We start from the raw sequence: 18,753 nt of genomic DNA on the forward strand, positions 1-18,753 counted from the left end.
ACACTGTATCTTCCATGGGATTCAACAGGTTGTGCATCAGGTCACATGACGAACACGCTGGCCGACTCCTCTACTGGTTAAAGAATAGAAATATACAGACAAAATAAAGCAGCCATGACATCCTCACTGTTTCCTTCTCTATGCAACACACACATGAATGATACACAGTATGTTCCCCCTGGTAGGATATTAGTAGCTGGAACACAAAAAAAAGAAAGCGCAATTAAGGAATGAATTAGTGCAATACAATAAAGGGAACGAGGGCAGAAGTGCTGACGAGGAGGAGAAGTGCGAGGGAGTAGACGGGGACTCTGGCTTGTGTGACATCCTTTGGTTTATCTCCGGGGGGGGGGGGGGGGGAGAAAATAATAGGTGTGGGTGTAGAGTTAGAGCGGGTAGAGTAGACATTAACGCAATACGAGCAGCTCGAGCACAGCAGATCGATGACGTGAGAAGTGCACAGTGTTTCTAACCAGTTTAGAGCTGCAAATATATTGATAATCATTTTAATAATTTCTGAAAAAGGTGGAGTGTGTAGGATTCGGAGGCATCTAGTTGCAGATTGCAACCAACTGAATCTAGTTTGTCCTGTTCTGGTGTGTTTTCAGGTGAATCTGAACTAAAGGAAACATATTTATCAGATAATAATAGATCCCCCTGAATGCTACACACCGTTCCTTTAAAATGCCAAACATTGCTTAGCTCGTCAAATGTGAAGATTTGATGCTTTTCCTTGTCATGCATGTAAATTACCTGAATATCTTTGGGGACTGTTGGTTGAAATCAATCATTAGTTGCAGCCCTAAACCGGTGCAATTTGTCCAGTGATCGTGTCATAGCTGTCAGCTGATCCTTCTCTTGGGATTACAGTGCACCTGTCCTACCACCTCCTAGTTGTACGTTGTGACACTAGCTGCCGAAAGCTCGACCTGCAAGTCATAAGGCAAGTCACAGGGAGCAGCTCAGGTGAAAGAAATACGAGGAAAAAATAAATCAGCCTTCTCTGTGGGGCCGTTAGAAGAGCCTCTCTAGCACGAGGACTGTGGCCGAGATAAATGTTCGTTCCAAAATGTGTTTTCAATAATAAAATCAGTTTGGAGCCATTTTTAGTGTCCTGACCAAAGTAGCAGAAGCCCCGCTCTAGAGCGGAGTTGGGTCAGGAATAATCTGCCTCACAAACCCCCTTCAGGTACGGTATTTTAGTTTGCTCAGAGCATCACTCGAGATGAAAATGTTTCTGTCAGTGTCAGTGCGCTGTGGCACACAGGAGAGACGACGGGCAAAGAGAGCGCCGCTTCGTCTAAAGCTGCTTGTTTGGTTTGATTGCCTGAAAGCCTCCTTTTAAAAAACAAAAAAAAAAAAACAAAAAGGGGGGGGGGAAACCATCACTCATACCCACATTTATCCAGTTATCCGCACCGACAACACTCGTTTCTCCCACACACACACACACCTGAGACGAGCTCAAATCAGGACAAACGAGACGACGCCACTCTCCGTTAGCTGCTCCTTCAGGCCGGCTGGTTGAACACCGTTTAACTTCGAGCTGACAGCGCAGGCGCGCATTCCCCCCCCCCCAGAAGCTCCTCAGCGCCGGACCATTCCTGAGCCATTGGCGTACAAATGGAACAAACATGATTGTTGCGCTAAGACGCTTTTGGGGGAAACGCGGTCCTGACAGTGGCACAGTCCAGCCTGGTGTTCAGCATTACTGGCAGGCGAGAAGGCAAAGGGGGGTGGGGGTGGGGGAGGGGGGGGGGGGGGGGGGGGGAAACGCACACAAGCCTCCATGTGAGCTCAGAGTGCTGAAAAAAATCCCAGCTGATGAATGAATTCTCCCTCCATCGCTCATCCAAACCAGGAAATATTGGTGCTCTTATTGAGGATGATTCATCTATCACATTGTAACCCCTTTGTAGTCAACTAAAGGGATCTGTGCTTCATAATGTGTCAAACTCTTTTTGCTTCATCTCCAAAACCAGCCCCCCCCTTCACTCTGATAACTCATTACCATCCCCAGCATAAAAGACAGGGGTGTCTAGTCCTGCAGCAGCCCGCCTTGCCACTACCCTCTGTGCAGGAGGGGGAGCTACGTCATGATTAATTCAGACCCCGTCTGCTCCTCTACTGCAGGTTCTTCAGGATGCGTCCAAAGCGGAAGTCGTAGACGTGCCGGCAGAGATACACCAGCTCGGGGTCGACGTCTGTGGGCACACAGCGGTGGGAAGGGGGGGCGAAGTCGGGACAGCAGGGCACCACGCTGGTGCTGCCGGGTGGGGCGCCTTCGGCGCGCCGCTTCACCAAGGCACAAAATCTAAAAAAAGAAAAAAAAAAAGAATAATAATCAAAAGGGCACAGAAATCAAATATGTCTTCCATGTTTCTGTGGCTTTATTTGAAAAATAACGAGCAACTGAACTCCAAACAGATATTTTCCAATTGATTTCCAAGCAAATGTTCACAGCCTGGTGTTTCCCTCGATTCATTAACAGTTACAGTGTCACAGATGTGCGGTAAGAAAGTCAGAATAACAGCCTTCCAACTGTCGCAGAAGCTGAGGCGTTAATGAAAAGCAACGATTTCAAACCCGTTTAAAAAATACGTCTATTGCTGGGGTGTGTTGCTGTTTCTGTACTTACCTACAGTACTGGGCTAGTGGGAGAACGTAGCATCTGTCTTCTATGCAGGCCACACTATTTTCATCCTGATGCCGAGAAGCGAAAATCTCATTCTGAAACCAACAGTGGGTGTACAATGTCACATCAACAAAAGTGCCTCCCATGCTGCTGGCTGAGGGGCGGAAGAAACGACAGCACGTTTGAACCGTGCGCACAGCGGAGACCCCGATTGTTCCCGTGCGATAGGACGGTGCCTCTGCATGTTTCCACCTTACATTACAAAAACCTTGCTCTCCTCAACACGGGCTGTGGTATTTCACTTTCCAAAAGTGAAATTGCTTCTCCTCTCTTACTCTCTGTGTTAGACTGAGGTGGCAGGAGATATCATCATTGTGGTTACACTGAAGTGCATTCCACAGTTTCAGGGCTGCTGAGGGAAAGATAATAACATCTCCAGCAGCAGAGACAGCTTGTTCATTATTTTCTTATGCATCATCGCCTGTAATGAATGAATTGATAATTGCAAAATGTCTATTATAGCGAAAAAACAATAAATATGTGAAAGGAAATAATCTTTCCTCCCACATTCAAACATCAGATATGTCTGTTAAACCTGCACAAAGAGAAGATATTATTAACAAGTGATGAAGAATTTAATCTCTTTTCTGTCCGTCTTTCACAATCGTTATAGGAAGTTCACTTTGTGTAACTTCAAATTGTTTGTAGAACATTATACAAGCAGCGCCAACGATAAATGTCCTTAGTCGGCCCTTCGTTTGTGACATGAAATGAGAAATCATATGAATATATATATATACAGTCAAAATATGTACAAAAAAACATGACAATTTGAAATAATCAAGTAAATTGTTGAAGCTCAGCTCCCAGTTGTTTTTTTGGGAAATGTTGATTTTCAGATGAGGTGTCCTGATGGATGAATGTTTGACATTTTAATATTTGCTTGTAAAAACTACTTAAGACACCCGGCAGTACAGGAGTGGATAAATATAGTTGATGACATTTTCTGTCTTTTCTTCATCTTCAGAAAAATGTGCTCATTAAATTCTGGACCAAGTGGGTCAAACATGGAAAGCCCTTAAGGACAGATTCTGTGGAGGAATCGAATGAATGACCCTGTAAAGTAGTTTTAACTAAGCAAATAGATTCTCTCCCGCCCGTTCTGGTTTTTCCACAATAGAAGAGTTTATTGCAGGTCATTTCTAGTTAATTCCAGCAGTTGTTATATTTCACATGGTGTCTTATTTCCTCGTGCACACTGCAGCAACGGTCTGGAGTGAAATACAAAATAACCTTCAATAAAAATCTGCTATTGTAAAAAAAAAAAAAAAAAAAAAAAGCAGCATGAAATAACATTTTATTGGATAACTTCACACTTTCATGGTTATATTATATATTTCCTCTGTATATGTACTCATATGATTTGTGTTAATCATTCATATTTTCCATTAATTGCACACATCTCCACGTCACGTGTTCATTTACTTCAGTTATTTGCTTTGAACTCTTGACGACTGGGCAACATTAAATCGAGCCTCACCTCACAGTGTGCGCTGGGATCCCGGCCTCCCTGTGTGTGCTCAGGTCGGTAGTACCAGAAAAGACTCATCATCAGCTCTCCTGAGGAGGACGGTTGACACACACACACACACACACAAGTAGAGGTAAATAATCTTGGCCATTTCTTCGTCCGTCCGTCCGCCATATCTCTCCGTGATCTCGCCCCTCCTCGTCTCCTTTACCTGTTTTGGGGTCCTCCCACAGCGCTGATATCTTGGCAACGTATGGGAGGGATTTCTTCCTGGGGCCCGATCGAAGCAGCACAGTGTCTCTGACGTGTATCACTTCCCCGTCCCTCTCCACTCCTTCATAACACTGCCGCGGGGCCGTCTCATCCTCTCCCTGCGACAGACACCAACGCATGCACGCACACACAACGACAGGGACAGATATAATTCTCATTATAAGAGACAAAAACGGATCTGTCACACGAAGCTGTGTGGCCAAAACACAATTATCTCCCCCCTCACCCTCGAGCTGCAGCTCGTAGCAGCTACGGTTTCGGTATCATCAGGTAGTGGGATACAGGAGAAACGAAAAGCCTCACTAGAGAGAGAGAGAGAGAAGTTCTCTAATCTCTCGCTCATCCTCTCTACTCAGAGACGTGCTCACAAACAACCTACCGCAATAAAGACATCCCTCTCCGTTGGCATTCCAACAGGCCTCCAACCGTTGGTGGCCCGTCTGCGGCCGACTCTCCTTTGTTTGGCGCTGCTGAGGCTTGGCAGGGGCGACGGCTGTTTCTGGGGCAGCCGCGTGCGGCCCATGGACAGGGAGCCGGTGGCGAGCTCGTTGCTCCGAGGGCACTCGGTGGCCAGCTTTAGACGGGCCTGGGGCTGGTCTCGCCCCGACAGCGGGGTCAGCGGGTGGGGTTGAGTCTGGGTGGAGGAGGGCACGCTGGAGAGAGGGCAGCTGGATATGGGCAGGGAGGGGGGGACCAGCATGGAGGGGCTGTGGTCACCCTGAGGGGAGGAGTAACCCTCTGGAAAAGTAAAAGGGAGAAGAAAAGCAAGAAAACAAAAGAGGTGAAATGTGCACGTAAAGCGAGACGATGTCACTTTTGAAAGACTAAATAACACAATCTCTCTCTGAGCATGTGAGGTCACAGTGAACTTTGACCACCAAACTTCATCCTTGAGTTTAAGTCGACGAAATATGAAGAAATTCTCTCAAGGCACTCCCGAGATATTTAATGTTATCAAACTTTAGGTCACAGTTGCTGTTGTTACGCAAACGTTACATAAAATTAGCAAGCATGGTCCCTGTGTAAATCAGCTTAAGAACAGCATGCTTCTTTCATCTTATTCATCAGTCCAGCTTTATATTTATACACACACACAACTGTTACGCAAAACATTACATATGAGCCAAGAGCTCCTTATCAAGGAATATCTAAGTCACAGCCTCAAGCTTTGGGCACTTTCAAAGCTCATACCAACAAAAGAAAACAGAAATCTTCACACTTGTTGGGCAACACAACTAGCCTGAGGCAAACAACAAAAGACTCTTCAGTTCTTTAAGTCACATCTCTGAGATATGCGTTTCTTTTAGTAATAAGAGCTACACAAAGAGGGTTTAAGAGGATGAATCATAGAAGTGACATAATAATAGTGAATTTGCCATCAGCGATGCTAAATGTGGTTGTTTAGGCAGTCACAGTGTTACTTGTTTAACGTGCTTCATTTACTTATTTCCTCCAGTAACTGAAATGCTACATCGATCTCCATTTTCCACTCACCTGTTTTGATGCCGTGTGTGCATCCAGTGCATCCTGTACTGAAGGAACAGCCCCTGCTGGTGACGGGAGGCATGGCTCTGTAGGTGTAGCCGCCCATCCCGCAGGCGTCCCCGTAACAGGGCGAGGCCACCGAGTTGCAGTAAGCGGGGTGGGGCAGCCTCGAGCCGTGGGACACCCGCGGCCCCAGCAGCTTGGAGCCGGTCATCCGATTGGGGCATAAACCGGACGGGGCAAAGTTGAGAGGTTGTGAGGCCAGGTTCGCCGACGTCGTTCCAGTGTGTGTCGGGTGGGCGATGTGGACGTAGTAGCTGGAGAAGCAGTGGTCGGCGGTGCAGAGGCAGGGGTGGGGGCTGAGGGTGAGGGCTGTGTGCGGGTGGGAATGCGTCAGGGGCGGTGAGGTTACGAGGCACTCGCGCTTCACGGGGGACATGGCCGAGTTGAGCGGCGGGTCGTCCGATCCCCCGTAGGGCTGCTGGCCCAGGAAGAAGGCCAAGCGGTGGCAGTATTCCACCGAGCCCTCTGGGGGGCAGCAGTAGTACGGGCTCAGTTCGGTCTCCAGCTGCTCTTCCTTCACTTGCTTCAGCGGGTACGCTAGCATGCTGCGAGACTGGTAGCCCGGTTTGGTCAGTCGACGGGTGCAGCTGCCGGTGTCCCACTCCACTTTGGGCTCAAAGTCGGCCTTCTTCTTGCAGGCCGTGCAGCCGCTGTGCAGGGGAGCCTCCTTTCTCCCACTCTGCTTTTGTGAGCGCCCCTTGTGTTTGACCCTGGAGTGCCGTTTTGGGGTCGAGGCCGCGGCGGGAGCCTTGCAGTCTGATGTGATAGTAGCTGTGGGCACATTCTTTACTCTCTGTTTACTGGTAGCAGAGGAGCTGGTTAACTTCAGCAGGGCTGCAGCGTTGAGTCCAGCCAACCGTCTGGGGGCGGGGGCGTCCAGACTCTCCTGACTCATCTCTGCTCGGTTGGCTTTGGCCTTCTTGACCTGCTTGGAGCTTTGGCACCGTTTGAGTTTGTGAGACTTTACTTTACTGACGTTTCCTCGTGTGGCCTTCAGACCTCGGGGGACACCACTCCTGGCTGGATTTGCATCCAGGGACATCCCTCCGTTGGTGGGCTCCTCCTGTCTCCTGGCCTGCTTAGCTGCCGTCTGAGACTCATTAGCTCTTTCAAGCAGTAGACTGTTCACTGCCTCCGCATTGAGAGAGGCCAGCCTACGCTTGCGAGGTTGCGGGACATTAATGCACTCGCCAGGACTTGGGCTGTTTGACTTTGATTTGGTTTTTGGTAACGACTTTGCCCCTTTTCTTTCGATGCCTTTCAACTTTTTGGATTTGGGTTTGGGTTTGTGACACGCATCTCTTCGCACCCTCTCTCCAGAACCCTCCTGCGCTCGGATGCTCTCCTCCAATCGAGTGAGGAGGACGTGACAGCTGAGCCCCTCCCCATCTGAACCCGCAGCCCGCCCGCGCAACGGATACGACTTCCTGTCCCGTTTCTTGTCACGCCTCCGGTCTAGTTTTCTGTTCTGGTCCGATTTTTCTGTCCTCCCCTTTTTGTCGTTCACCGTCTTGGCCATGACTTTCCTTTGCTTGATGACCTCACTTATCTTCTTTGTCCTCCCGAATCGGAGTGAGCGCTCAGGCCAGGTGTCGCCCATAGCGCCACCATGTGGCCAAAGAGGGCAGCTGTCCCACCACTCGGCCGTGCCGTCGCTCGGCCTGAGGGAACCCTTCTGTCTTACGTGAGTCATCACATGCTTCTCCACGGGGCCTGGAGATAAGAGACCGACAAGTAGCCAAAACTTATGTTTGTCCCAGTTTCACTGTGTGCTTACAATGTTCATCACAATACAGTTACTTACAAACAAAGCGTTTAATTAGATCCATAGAGAGCTGGTTCAGAAACATCTCGTAACATCTTTACAGCTTTAGTTCCTTATAATCACACAGACAATGTTTAAGACCAGCAGGCACCACAGCTCTGGCTGTTTCAGAACAGGAGTGATGGTCAGGGTAAAAGGTGCATTATGGACCAAGCAGGGAACATTATCATGAAAATGAAAAAAAAAAAAAAAAAGGTTTGGAGTGATGATAAACTAGACAAAGCTGCTTCTGTGGTTTGGAAGGTTCTGAGGCACAAAGAAAATGAAAAGCAAGCGAGAACCAACGAGATGCGAGCATAACAAAGATAGACCATCTTACGTAAGCCTTTGTTTTAGAAACAAACACAACAGCAACATCTGAAGCAAACACATAGAAGTTTAATGAGGAGTACATTCAGACCAATGGTTTCGTGAATTGATCCGATCGTTCGGCGAGCTCTCAGCTATTCATAACGGGTGTGTGCGTGTGTGTGTGTTTTATGTAGCATGGAGGAAACTGATGCACTCTGTCATTCATTCACTGCCTTATCACCTCGTGTGCACACAGCATGCAAATAGCAGCTTGTTAGAGCCAATTGTTTAGGCTGAATAGAAAATGTCAAAAAGCGCCTTACTAACAAAGTTCAACTGAGGGAAATAAGAGAAATAAACAAGCCGGCTGAACGGGAAGGTGTGATTACTGTTGAACATGAATATCTGAATGTTGAGATCACGTAGAGAAGGGGGACGTTATGCATACATCTCACGAAACATACCGTGAATACTCCCTGAGCTCGTTATGAAATCATTTAGCAATTAAACTCAAATGGCAACGAACAATTAGCTTGGGAGTATTCGTAAAGAAACACGCTCCCGTAGCTCATTGTTAAATTAGAACATAAACAGCCAATGAATGCCTCGTGTTTATGTTTACCTTTAAATAATGCCCGTATACAGATCACGACTTTACTCGTGTCTTTAGGGAATGGTAATCTCATTTTATACCGGGGCGTGGGTCATAAAGATTTATTGTCTGCCTAATAAGATGGTTAAAGACCCGCATTTAAAAACAGTACACACAGTAGAATCTGCACCACAAAGAAGAACTCCCCACAGCAAATACAATTATACATTTTCCGCCGTTCAACTTTCCTTTTGTAAACTGAACGGAGGGTTTCTTTTGCAACTCACAATAGCTTCTTGTTCTACCCCATTACATCCCATAATTAGCTAGAATCGCTTAATGAAATCCCCACTTAAAGAGGAACTACACACTAAATTAATATTTCTCTCACTGAACACATTCTTGTTAGCACAAGTGTAAACGGGTGGTTTTTTCCCCAACTAAATTGTGTGTAAAAAATTGCTGTGTGTGTGTGGGGGGGGGGGGGGTGTGTGTGTGTGTGTGTGTGTGTGGGGATTTAAAAGTTAGTTTCAGGCGAATTCTGTGGCTGCTCCCCAACTGTGACCAAATAGGCAGGACATTTTGGATATCTCTTTGTATCACTCCTTGTATCAGAAAATACTGCCAGCAGCCATTACAAAAATCTATTTTCACCCCTTGTTTTTAGCAATAAAATATAAATCAGGTTATGAATGATATGTGAACAAACCCCTCTGTGGAGAAACCTTCAGAATAAAGAGAGGAATGAAACTGGAAGGTTTGCTGCATGCAAGAGCTTCTCAAGTAGAGATTCTGGCTCAGAAGTGAAATAAAACAGCCTTTAAAGATAAGTTTGTAAGACACTACAGCTGAACACAGTAAAGAAATTAACTAATAGATGTCACCATGAAACTTCCCCGGTTGATTACTTAAATTAAGACGATTCTTTTTTGTATGAAAAGTTTCTGAAATGTTTTTTATAAATATACAAATGATCTAATGGTAACTTTGGTAGAAATCTGCAGGCAAAGTAATAGAATAAACACCTAAATGTGTATTTTGGATGTTGTCTTTCCACTAGTCTGAAAGAAGACATGACATGGATGCAAAATCATAACATTGACCGGTGCATTAAATTAAATTGCCTCAGGTGTCATCATTATTTCATAGCTATGAGTCTGATCACAGTAAGCCGTTTCACTCTGCATGAAGCTGTGCTTCAACAATTACCGGCTTCTGTTCAGACTAGCTCGTCTGCGTGACGCTCCGAGGGCCGGATGCTTCATGCAGATTCCTCCGTCACCTGAACTCATTCAAGGCTGGAGATCTTTGGCCCAGCTGACGACTCGCAAACAGTCGCAGCCCGACAAGATTTCTCAAACATGTTGGATTTCGTCTGACTGTGCTTGTGCAGCGTGAAGGCGGTCCAAGACCGAAATATCGAGACTGATCCAGGGCCGGAGCAAATACGAGTGTAGCTCCAGGGTTCATGAAGATGAAGACTTCCTGAACTACAACTCTACAGCGTTTCCCAAAGGAGAAATAACAGGATTTAATATAATTTCTTCATCATATCTCCACCTCAGAAAGTTTGAATACCTTTAAAACAACAGAAAGCTATGGAACAACTCGGGAGCATGTTAATGAAAGACAACATCGGGAGGTGTTTGTCCCGTTATGAGGACGGGTAACTCTCGGCTGTGCTTCTCAAACAACATGTAATCCGTTTTGCGGTGTGACCTCGCCTGCTGAGACTAAAATTCCAAAACCAGAGTGAGATACTTATACTCTGAAGTCCAGAATATGACAGATGAAGGCTTTAAACTACCTCAATAACCGAAGTCTCTGTATGTTGATTTGAAACAACTCTCACATCTAACCAATAACCTCGATGCAGGGCTTTTCATACAGACTCTTTTTAAACCACAAAGATAATTTTCCACCAGCCGTTTTTTGGGGTCACGTCTGAGAAGTGTAGGTGGGGAAACACTGGAGGGAACAACCTACGAGATGTTATCTCATGTGGCAGCGTTCTGGCCGGCAATTTGGCTCTTCAAACACAGCGAGGCCACGTGATGCTCAGGAAGTAATCTCACATTTACGGGAAGATCAATGACCCTGCGCTCCGTCTCTAATTGGCCAGAAAACCAACCATCAGCTCCTTTCAGAGCATCAAACACCGAGCACACCGGGATGCTTCTTCATTTTATTTTATTTTTTAATGATAAGACTTCCAAGACTCTGGAGGAGATGTGTGTAAAACAGCGGCCCAGACGATCACACAGAATCCAGGCACATAAACTGACTGATCTACAGACGCCATTCATCTTCGTGAAGCTGCAGTTATAAAGCAAACCATCAAAACAAATTAGAAATGCTTCAGTCCAACACAAAGTAGCGTGCACTGGCTCCCAAATCAGCTATAAACCCATCAATTATAATAGTTCATTAAAACAATAAATACAATCCAACACAGCAGAAAAAGCAACTAATGTCACAGCACCAAATGTATAACAATACAGCGGTGATAAGAGATCAAACTGACACACAGCATACGTTTAAACATAGAGGTGAATAGCACACACAAGTTAAGAGTCACTTTGTTGGTGAGTTGCCCATTTTGGGAGAGATCGCCCGTAGAGATGTCTGCCTTCCCTCCGATATAATGGGACTATGTGACACTCGGCTCAGTTGAAAGACTCAACAGAAATATCTTTCCAAAAAGCATGACCCGATTATTCAAGATAATCCACAGACGTTGTTGTGAGCAGTTTCATGGAGGAACTATGGTTGAAAGAAAAACAGTTCCCATTTCCCTTCCCATTTCTTGTTGTCTTAATAGTTTCAAGAGAAGGCAGACATCTCGACATTATCTCCAAAACAACTCAAACCAAAACTATCGACATTGATAAACAGCATTACAGGTAAGAGGGAACATATGCATTTTGATTATGGGGTGGACTGCCCCTTTAATTATTTATTAACATGTGCAGCAGTTTAAAAACTGTTTGTGAGATAGAGATAGATAGATAGAGAGATAAACTACTGAAGACATGATTAATTGTGGTTGTAGCTATGTTTTATTGTGTTTATAGAGCAGTGATGAATGTGAATTGTTAAAAAAGACATTCATTCATTTATAAACTACACTATATCTATAAACTCTTTTCTCAAAATGACTGAGAAAGTCAAACGTATTTCTTTGGACCCTCTCCGTGAGACCGTGTACCATAACAACACAGCAATACAGTGAAACATATACAGACAAGTCTCCATTTCTGTTGGTGCGGCAACATTTTTGCCGCAGAATGAATGAATTATATATATTCCTGAAATGTGAAAAAGTTCAAATTACTTCCCGATTTCCTGACCAATACCTCCTAACCCGACCCGCCAGATGGTTTGGTACACAGAACCATCTGAGAAGCCGTAATTGAAAACAGTTTAGATAAAGGGCGGGCACAGGTGATTGGATGAACCGTCTGTCAATCAAACTCTTGCCGAAGAGAGTCAGGAGACCAAAAGAAATGTTTCATCTAGAAAAGCCTTCAGTGTCAGTTCTGATGAAAACTGATGCTACGCTAACCTCTTCAGGAGACGCCATGTTTGTTTTGAACTCTCACACACACACACACACCTCACCCACGCCCACAGCTGCTAGTAGCTACTTAAACACGTTACTTGATGTCTGACAAGATGGATTTTCTAATCATTTTCATACAGTCCCTAATTTGTGGATTTCAAGTCTCTCAACTTCTTCAAATAAGACGAATTTAAGAAGGAAAAATGTAGTTAGATCTGCTCATAATTCATAATAAAGACGTCGGAAGTAGAGAATTGGCTCAACTGTAAAGCGTCACAATTAATCTACGTTATCCAACCAATTAACAGATGCAATACACCAGATCACATGCTACAGCCACAACCCCCTCATCAGACAATATCACACCTGTAATTAACACACCTCGACCTGCTGGGGTTTAAAATGTCTCCTTTCAACTTTCAGGTGAGAGCCAGGTGAAGACAAACCAGCTGCTAACCCCGCTGGGATCGGATTGAGACGGCTTTTTTTGTTTTTATTTTACATGTCTTCACATCACAGCTGGTGACGAGCAGCTACGAAGCTCTGGCATGTTGAGTTTTATCAAGAAGAGATAAAAAGGACTCCAGGCATGCCAAACATTCTGGTCACTGTCTGGTTTGTTGTTGTTTTTCTTCTCAGACTTGCACCACAGCCTTGAGCTTGAACACCATCCGAGATGTGGAGGGAGGTTTGCATACATGCACACTTAATGCATACATTTATGCTGCATGCGTACATATAAATAAATATATATATAGATGTATACAGCGGCTGAGCAACACAGTAGGATGGGATACAGTACGGCTTGACGTAGCTTTCTCATCTGAAGTAGACAGCCAGGCTCTAAATATGGGCTGGATAGAGGAAGGGGGGGGCTACCCGAACACACCAAGCAAAATAAAGGGCAGTCACCACCTCTTGATCACATTTTATAACCGGATTCCTTAATACCGACACGGTGGCTGCTCTGATCCCGGTCCTAGGGAGGATATGGCACGTATGGCACGTATAGCAGCCCCCCCACACCCACCCCGTGTGCTACCGCTTCTGGTGCACGAAGCCGGAAAAAAAAAAAAAAAAAAAGAAAAAAAAAAAAAAAAGCGTTTTCTGCGCTCCTTCTTCTCTGGACGGCTGAGCGGTCGGAGCAACTTCAAACATTCAGGCGTTGAAATAGCAACAAACAATCGAGCTGGTAACTTACGGCTCGCCGACGCACGCGTCCTCCTGCCAACAGCCGGGAACCGTCGAACAAATCTGCGGGTGAAGCGAGAGAGGAGGTGGTGGTGGTGGTGGTGGTGGGAGGGGGAGAGAGGTTGGGGAGGAAGCCGCCGGACTGGTGCGATGGCAGAGCTCCGTAAACTGGGAGAGCTGAGGAGGAGTGGAGAGAGGACGGTCGGTGGCGCCGTGTGAGTGTGTGCGCGCGCGCGTGTGTGTGAGCTCTTCCTGGTTGAGCTTCTATACCCGATTTTTTTTTTTTTGCAGAAAACTTAATCTGAAGCGATGTCGGACCAGCCTCGCTTCACACCGACAGACACAGCGTGTGCATTGTGACGGAGGGTGATAAGTCACTATACGTGTATTTAACTTCCACTACATTAAAACGCGGAGCTACATCACGGCTGATGGATGTTACCCCACCCCACCCCCCCTCCAGACTGCCTCACCCTGTCATTTCGTCGTGACCAAACCACGACCAGTGAACCACCAGACTGTTCAAACACGTCTGGAGAAATCCGAATGAAGGAGAGATGCATTACAGACGCTATTGTCCCGTGTGGTGCGTGGGAGATATGGCTTTTTAAATGCTTCCCATTTAGCAAAAGTTCTGATGGGATGTAAACTCACTTTAAAGCAGCTCTTTATGGCCCTGCAGGTGTTGAGAAATCAATTAATCTAATGTTCTTTTAAAGGGTTTAAAAAATAACTTTCTACAAAATATCTGCATTTCGTTAAAGTCAATCAATTAAAGGTTTCGTTAAACGGCGATTGGAACCAAGTAGCGATGGGTCGATCGGACTTTTTCAGTCCCGATATCGATACGGAGCACCGACGTGATACAAGAGTTTAATTAACCGTCTGTATGTCTCACTATGTTGAAGAGACTGGGGTCATTCCTTCCATGTGTAAGGAAACATCAGGCTTTAAACGTCGCTTTCAAACAAAATGTAACAAATTGTTGTTACATTTGTTAAAATGCAACATTGTAAAACTTTGTTACAATTCGTGTTCCGGCAACTTGGAAAAAAGAATGATCAGGAATTACAATTTAAGAAGAAACTTTTTGATGCAGCAACAAATTGGCCAAAACTTAATAAGGAATTCAAAATTCAAATAAATAACCAACCCAGATATTTGAGTCTCTATCGGACTAATATTCGATACCGGTGCTCCCCTAGAACCAAGATGAGCCCAAGACTATTCACATCAAAGACAACCACACGAGAGGGGGCTCGTGTTCTCCTAGTCCTGTGAAATCCAAGCTAACTCCACTAGTGTAGAGGTACATCACACATACTGTCCATAAGTATTTAGACTCTTCAGATAGAACAGTAGTAATGCCACGCCATAAAAATACTTGACACAAAAGTGCATTATTTTTTCCGGAGGTACAGAAGTATCGTCCACAAAATGTTCGTATCAAAAACAAAGAATCCATTATGCATTTCATTAAGCAGTGTGTGGAGCTACTTCTTCACATTATGTAGCTGTTGTTACATAGTTTCATCATAACAGTCGTATTTATTCTATTTAATAATAGGGCCATAGCGTCTCCCCTCCATCACCGGCTGTTAAGTCTCTAACATCCTGTAATTATATGGAGTTGACCAGCGCCGCAGAACTCCAGATCTTGGTCGGCCACATTTTTGTCTCGGTCTCAGAGAAAGACGACTCGGGTGCCTGTGCATAGTCTACATTCATTCGTTTGCTCATAGAAAACAAAAAGGAAAATGTCCACACATTAACTTCACCTCTGCAATGCCCTTTAATTATTCATCAAGACATTTCTCATGGTACACTTATACCCACATAGTATGTGTGGCATTTAAAGAGGAGAAAGAAGAATCTTCATTGGTTTTCTGTGGGTGTTTTATGGGAACGTGGATCTATCAGATTTATTTGAGGACTGCCTCTGATTTGCATGAGTCCTTCAGCGTGGGACTCGGTCTCACCCTGCCTGGTCTTGATCTGGTCCAACCCCTCAAAGTCTTGGTCTTGATACACTCTGGTCTAGAACACTGGATTTGACTTATTCAGTCTCCTATCCAGTCATGTTCATTGTCAATTTTAAAGTCAAGATGATGTTTCAAAGCCTCATATTGAAATGATAGTGGCAATAATCTGAATCCTTTTCATTACATTGGTCAAATTTGAATCTATTCAGTTTAATCTACAACATAGTGTACATTTGTAACTGTAGAATATAAACTGGCTCCCCACAGGGACTACCAGGGACGTGACCTCAGTGTCCTCAACTACAGCTGCGGTCCTCCATATCATTTGTATGTGTCCTCATCTACATCGTAACTATAGCGGTCAAATAAACAGAGTTAAAAAGTACAATCTAACAATATAAGAAAATAAAAAAGGTGCCAGCTAGAACCATATAGGGTTCTTCAGCTTGTCCTCATAAGAGAACCCTATTTGGTTCCTGGAGAGTTCTACCAAACACAAACAAGGTTATATCAAGAACCCTCTGAGAAAGCCTTCTCTGAGAAGTTCTACAGAGAACACTTCTAGGATGTAATGGTTCCACCCATAACTATCCAGAACATTTCCACCCTCTCAGGGTGCTTTCAAGAATCCACCATAAGGGGTTCTACCTCAAACCCGTATATATTCCAAGCGTTTCATCTAGAATCCAGCCAGGTGGTTGGTTCAACTGAGAAACCTTTTATATTCCAAGGGTTTCATCTCGAACCTTGAAGGGACAGATCTGATGTGGTGCTGCGCAACCCACAACAATCATGGTTCACACACTGTTTTTTTTGGGAGGAGGGGGGGGGGGTTCTGTTGTGGGCGTTGCCTTTTAACACCCTTGCTTTGAACAATCCTTGTGGAACTCCCTCTTCAAAAAAGGGTTCTTAACGGACCCCTTGGTCTTACAAATAACCATTAAAAACCCCTTTTCTTCAAAAAAAAAAAAAAAAAAAGGTTCTTCAGAAGCAAAAGGGTTCCAAGTAGAACCTGATTGGAACACTCTTAGAAATAACTACACACAGTAATATAAGAACTTTATGCTTCTACTGTCTATCGAAATATAGCAGGAAATGGAGATACTCAAATAAAGAGTAAATACCTGAAATGTATACATCAGCAGAGTACTCCGTAACATTCCACCGCACCATACTGAGCTACTTTATTTATTTATTTATTCAGGTTTGTGAAAGTATAATCCATTACATTACATACTGCCTGTTGACAGTAGAACAATGAAGAGTGTATCTCTGTGCAGCAGTCACCTTGGAGCTCAAACTGCCTTCCTCAGACACAAAGACTGAGGTAGGATGTGGAGCGCTGAGCATCTGGAGCTCAGTAGTTATTTTAATAAGGTGCAGCAACTAAAATAATGTCTTCGTTTGAGCAAGAGGAGGCAGTGGCGGTGTAGCCGTGTGGTTTCCCTGCACTTGCGCCAATAGATGTTTCTCTTTAGGGCGGACAGGTTCTGGGTGTTACTTGTGACTCAATGCTTTGCCATAATGTCCATACAGCACCGCCTCCTTCTTCTCCGTCAAAGACACGCTTCATGTCGCAACACTGCACCTTTACTAAAAAGCTCCAAGTAGAACTGCGTCCTGCAGACTTCACGCCTGTCAACACTGTTGGCAATAATCTGATAAATCACTGACTACATGCGAATTAAAAGAAATAAATACCAACATTTGAAACTCTTCAGTTACCTATTCTTTATCTTGTCTGTCATTATCGCCATAAAACTGGCATCAAAGAAGGGTGATGTTTACCCTTTAAACATGCACACCACCACTTAAAAGCCCTCCACAATATTAGGTTTATCGGTTTTAATTGCAATTGACATTTTAAAACGCATTTCTTCGTGTTGTTTTTCTTGCTCCAGAAAGCTTTAAAAGGGCTTTTTTTTGTCAGATGAGGAATCAATACCCGACATTAATGAAAGCAGCCACTTTGCTACCTACGGTACTCAAAACCCTTTTTAATAGCAACAAATGGCGCTGAAAGGGCCAAATTATACAGTTGAAGACACCGTTATTACATCAATTCAAACTCTTCAAAGAGTGCCTGTAACAGGTCGAGCCTTTTTGGGATGTTGTGAAAGAAACTCAAGTGATTATCAGTACTGTTACATTAATAACTAATCACTTATTTGTCTTAGAAAACAAGGATGTGATGAAGATTTGATCTGAGAACACATCTTCACCAACTGTAACCCCAAGTTTGTTTTCCAATCCTTAAATCCGTCTTAAACTAGCTGAACATATTGAACATTTAATAGAAACTTCCTCCAGGGGCTGATCTAAAATGTGAATAATCATTGGACACTTATCAGATGTGTTCATGCCTTCACGTCTTATCGTTTAGAGACTGCAACTACAAGCAACCAAGTCTGAACAGCTGTTCATTAAGCAACGACATCTACTACTTGGTGAAAAACTTAACAGGAATGTCAAACTGTGGCAAAATAGCTGCAAATATATATATATATATATATATCCTGACAACCTCTACAAGTACCACTATTACACAACTCTTAACCACGACTAGCCATAAATCCACAAAACTGCGTGAGCGTCTACAGAGCTCAGCCGAGCCCCATGATTGGCCAGCTTTGCGAAGGGTCAATTGTATAGAAGTCTATGAGAAAATGACTCTACTTCTCTCTTGATTTATTACCTCAGTAAACATGAGTTTATGGTCTCAATCTCTAGTTTCAAGTCTTCTTCAATACAGCACGATGTTCATTTAGTAAATTATAGTCCATTTAGAGTCAAATAGACCATAAAGCAGGGGATGCTTTAGGGCGGGGCTACGTTGTGATTGACAGGTCCTTACAACAGTGTTGTCGGTTCTGGGAGTTGTCCGTGTTTTCATCTTAGAACTTTTAACCTTTCACACTGTTGTCAGTTCATCAAAGGTAATTGTAACATTTACCTTTCATGAACTGTGAAGACGGTTAAGTTTATTTTGAAAAGACTGCATGCATGTTGCTGACAAACTGTTGTAGGATACGTCAAAAATAATGACAGCTGATAGTCAAAAGCAAAAGATGACTTGCTTCTATGTATTATGTTGGACACTGGTTATTATTCTTATTATGTTAGATTCATATTGATGGTTCCATAAACATCCTCTCACTGAGATTATAAAGCTGAAAAAAAGTGTGTAGTGAAAGTTTGTTATTCAGCAGAGATGGATCGCTGAAAGTGACACACAGAGGCGATCCAACCTCTGTCCACACATTCATCTGCTGCTGCCACACACACACACACACACACACACACACACACACACACACACACAC

At 44.3% G+C, this 18,753-nt stretch overlaps 1 protein-coding gene across 3 annotated transcripts in view; it reads right to left on the minus strand.

Moving 5' to 3' along the window:
- Positions 1–1,749: 1,749 nt before the first annotated feature.
- LOC116393582 (bromo adjacent homology domain-containing 1 protein) overlaps positions 1,750–18,753 on the minus strand; it is a 22,035-nt gene continuing 5,031 nt past the window's right edge. The window contains exons 1-7 of one of the 3 annotated variants that reach the window (XM_031866029.1): positions 13,459–16,261; positions 5,934–7,700; positions 4,819–5,177; positions 4,378–4,537; positions 4,176–4,255; positions 2,639–2,730; positions 1,750–2,314 (exon numbers count right to left, since the gene is read on the minus strand). In XM_031866029.1, coding sequence (XP_031721889.1) covers positions 2,125–2,314; positions 2,639–2,730; positions 4,176–4,255; positions 4,378–4,537; positions 4,819–5,177; positions 5,934–7,680 — 2,628 coding nt within the window. In that variant the 5' untranslated portion in view covers positions 7,681–7,700; positions 13,459–16,261 and the 3' untranslated portion in view covers positions 1,750–2,124. Of the gene's footprint in view, positions 2,315–2,638; positions 2,731–4,175; positions 4,256–4,377; positions 4,538–4,818; positions 5,178–5,933; positions 16,262–18,753 lie in introns of those variants that run through there. The other 2 variants (XM_031866028.1, XM_031866026.1) reach the window with 2 other exon arrangements.

This window comes from Anarrhichthys ocellatus, unplaced genomic scaffold (assembly GCF_004355925.1).
Source record: "Anarrhichthys ocellatus isolate YVR2014 unplaced genomic scaffold, GSC_Weel_1.0 scaffold34, whole genome shotgun sequence".
In the NCBI taxonomy this organism is placed as follows: domain Eukaryota; kingdom Metazoa; phylum Chordata; class Actinopteri; order Perciformes; family Anarhichadidae; genus Anarrhichthys; species Anarrhichthys ocellatus.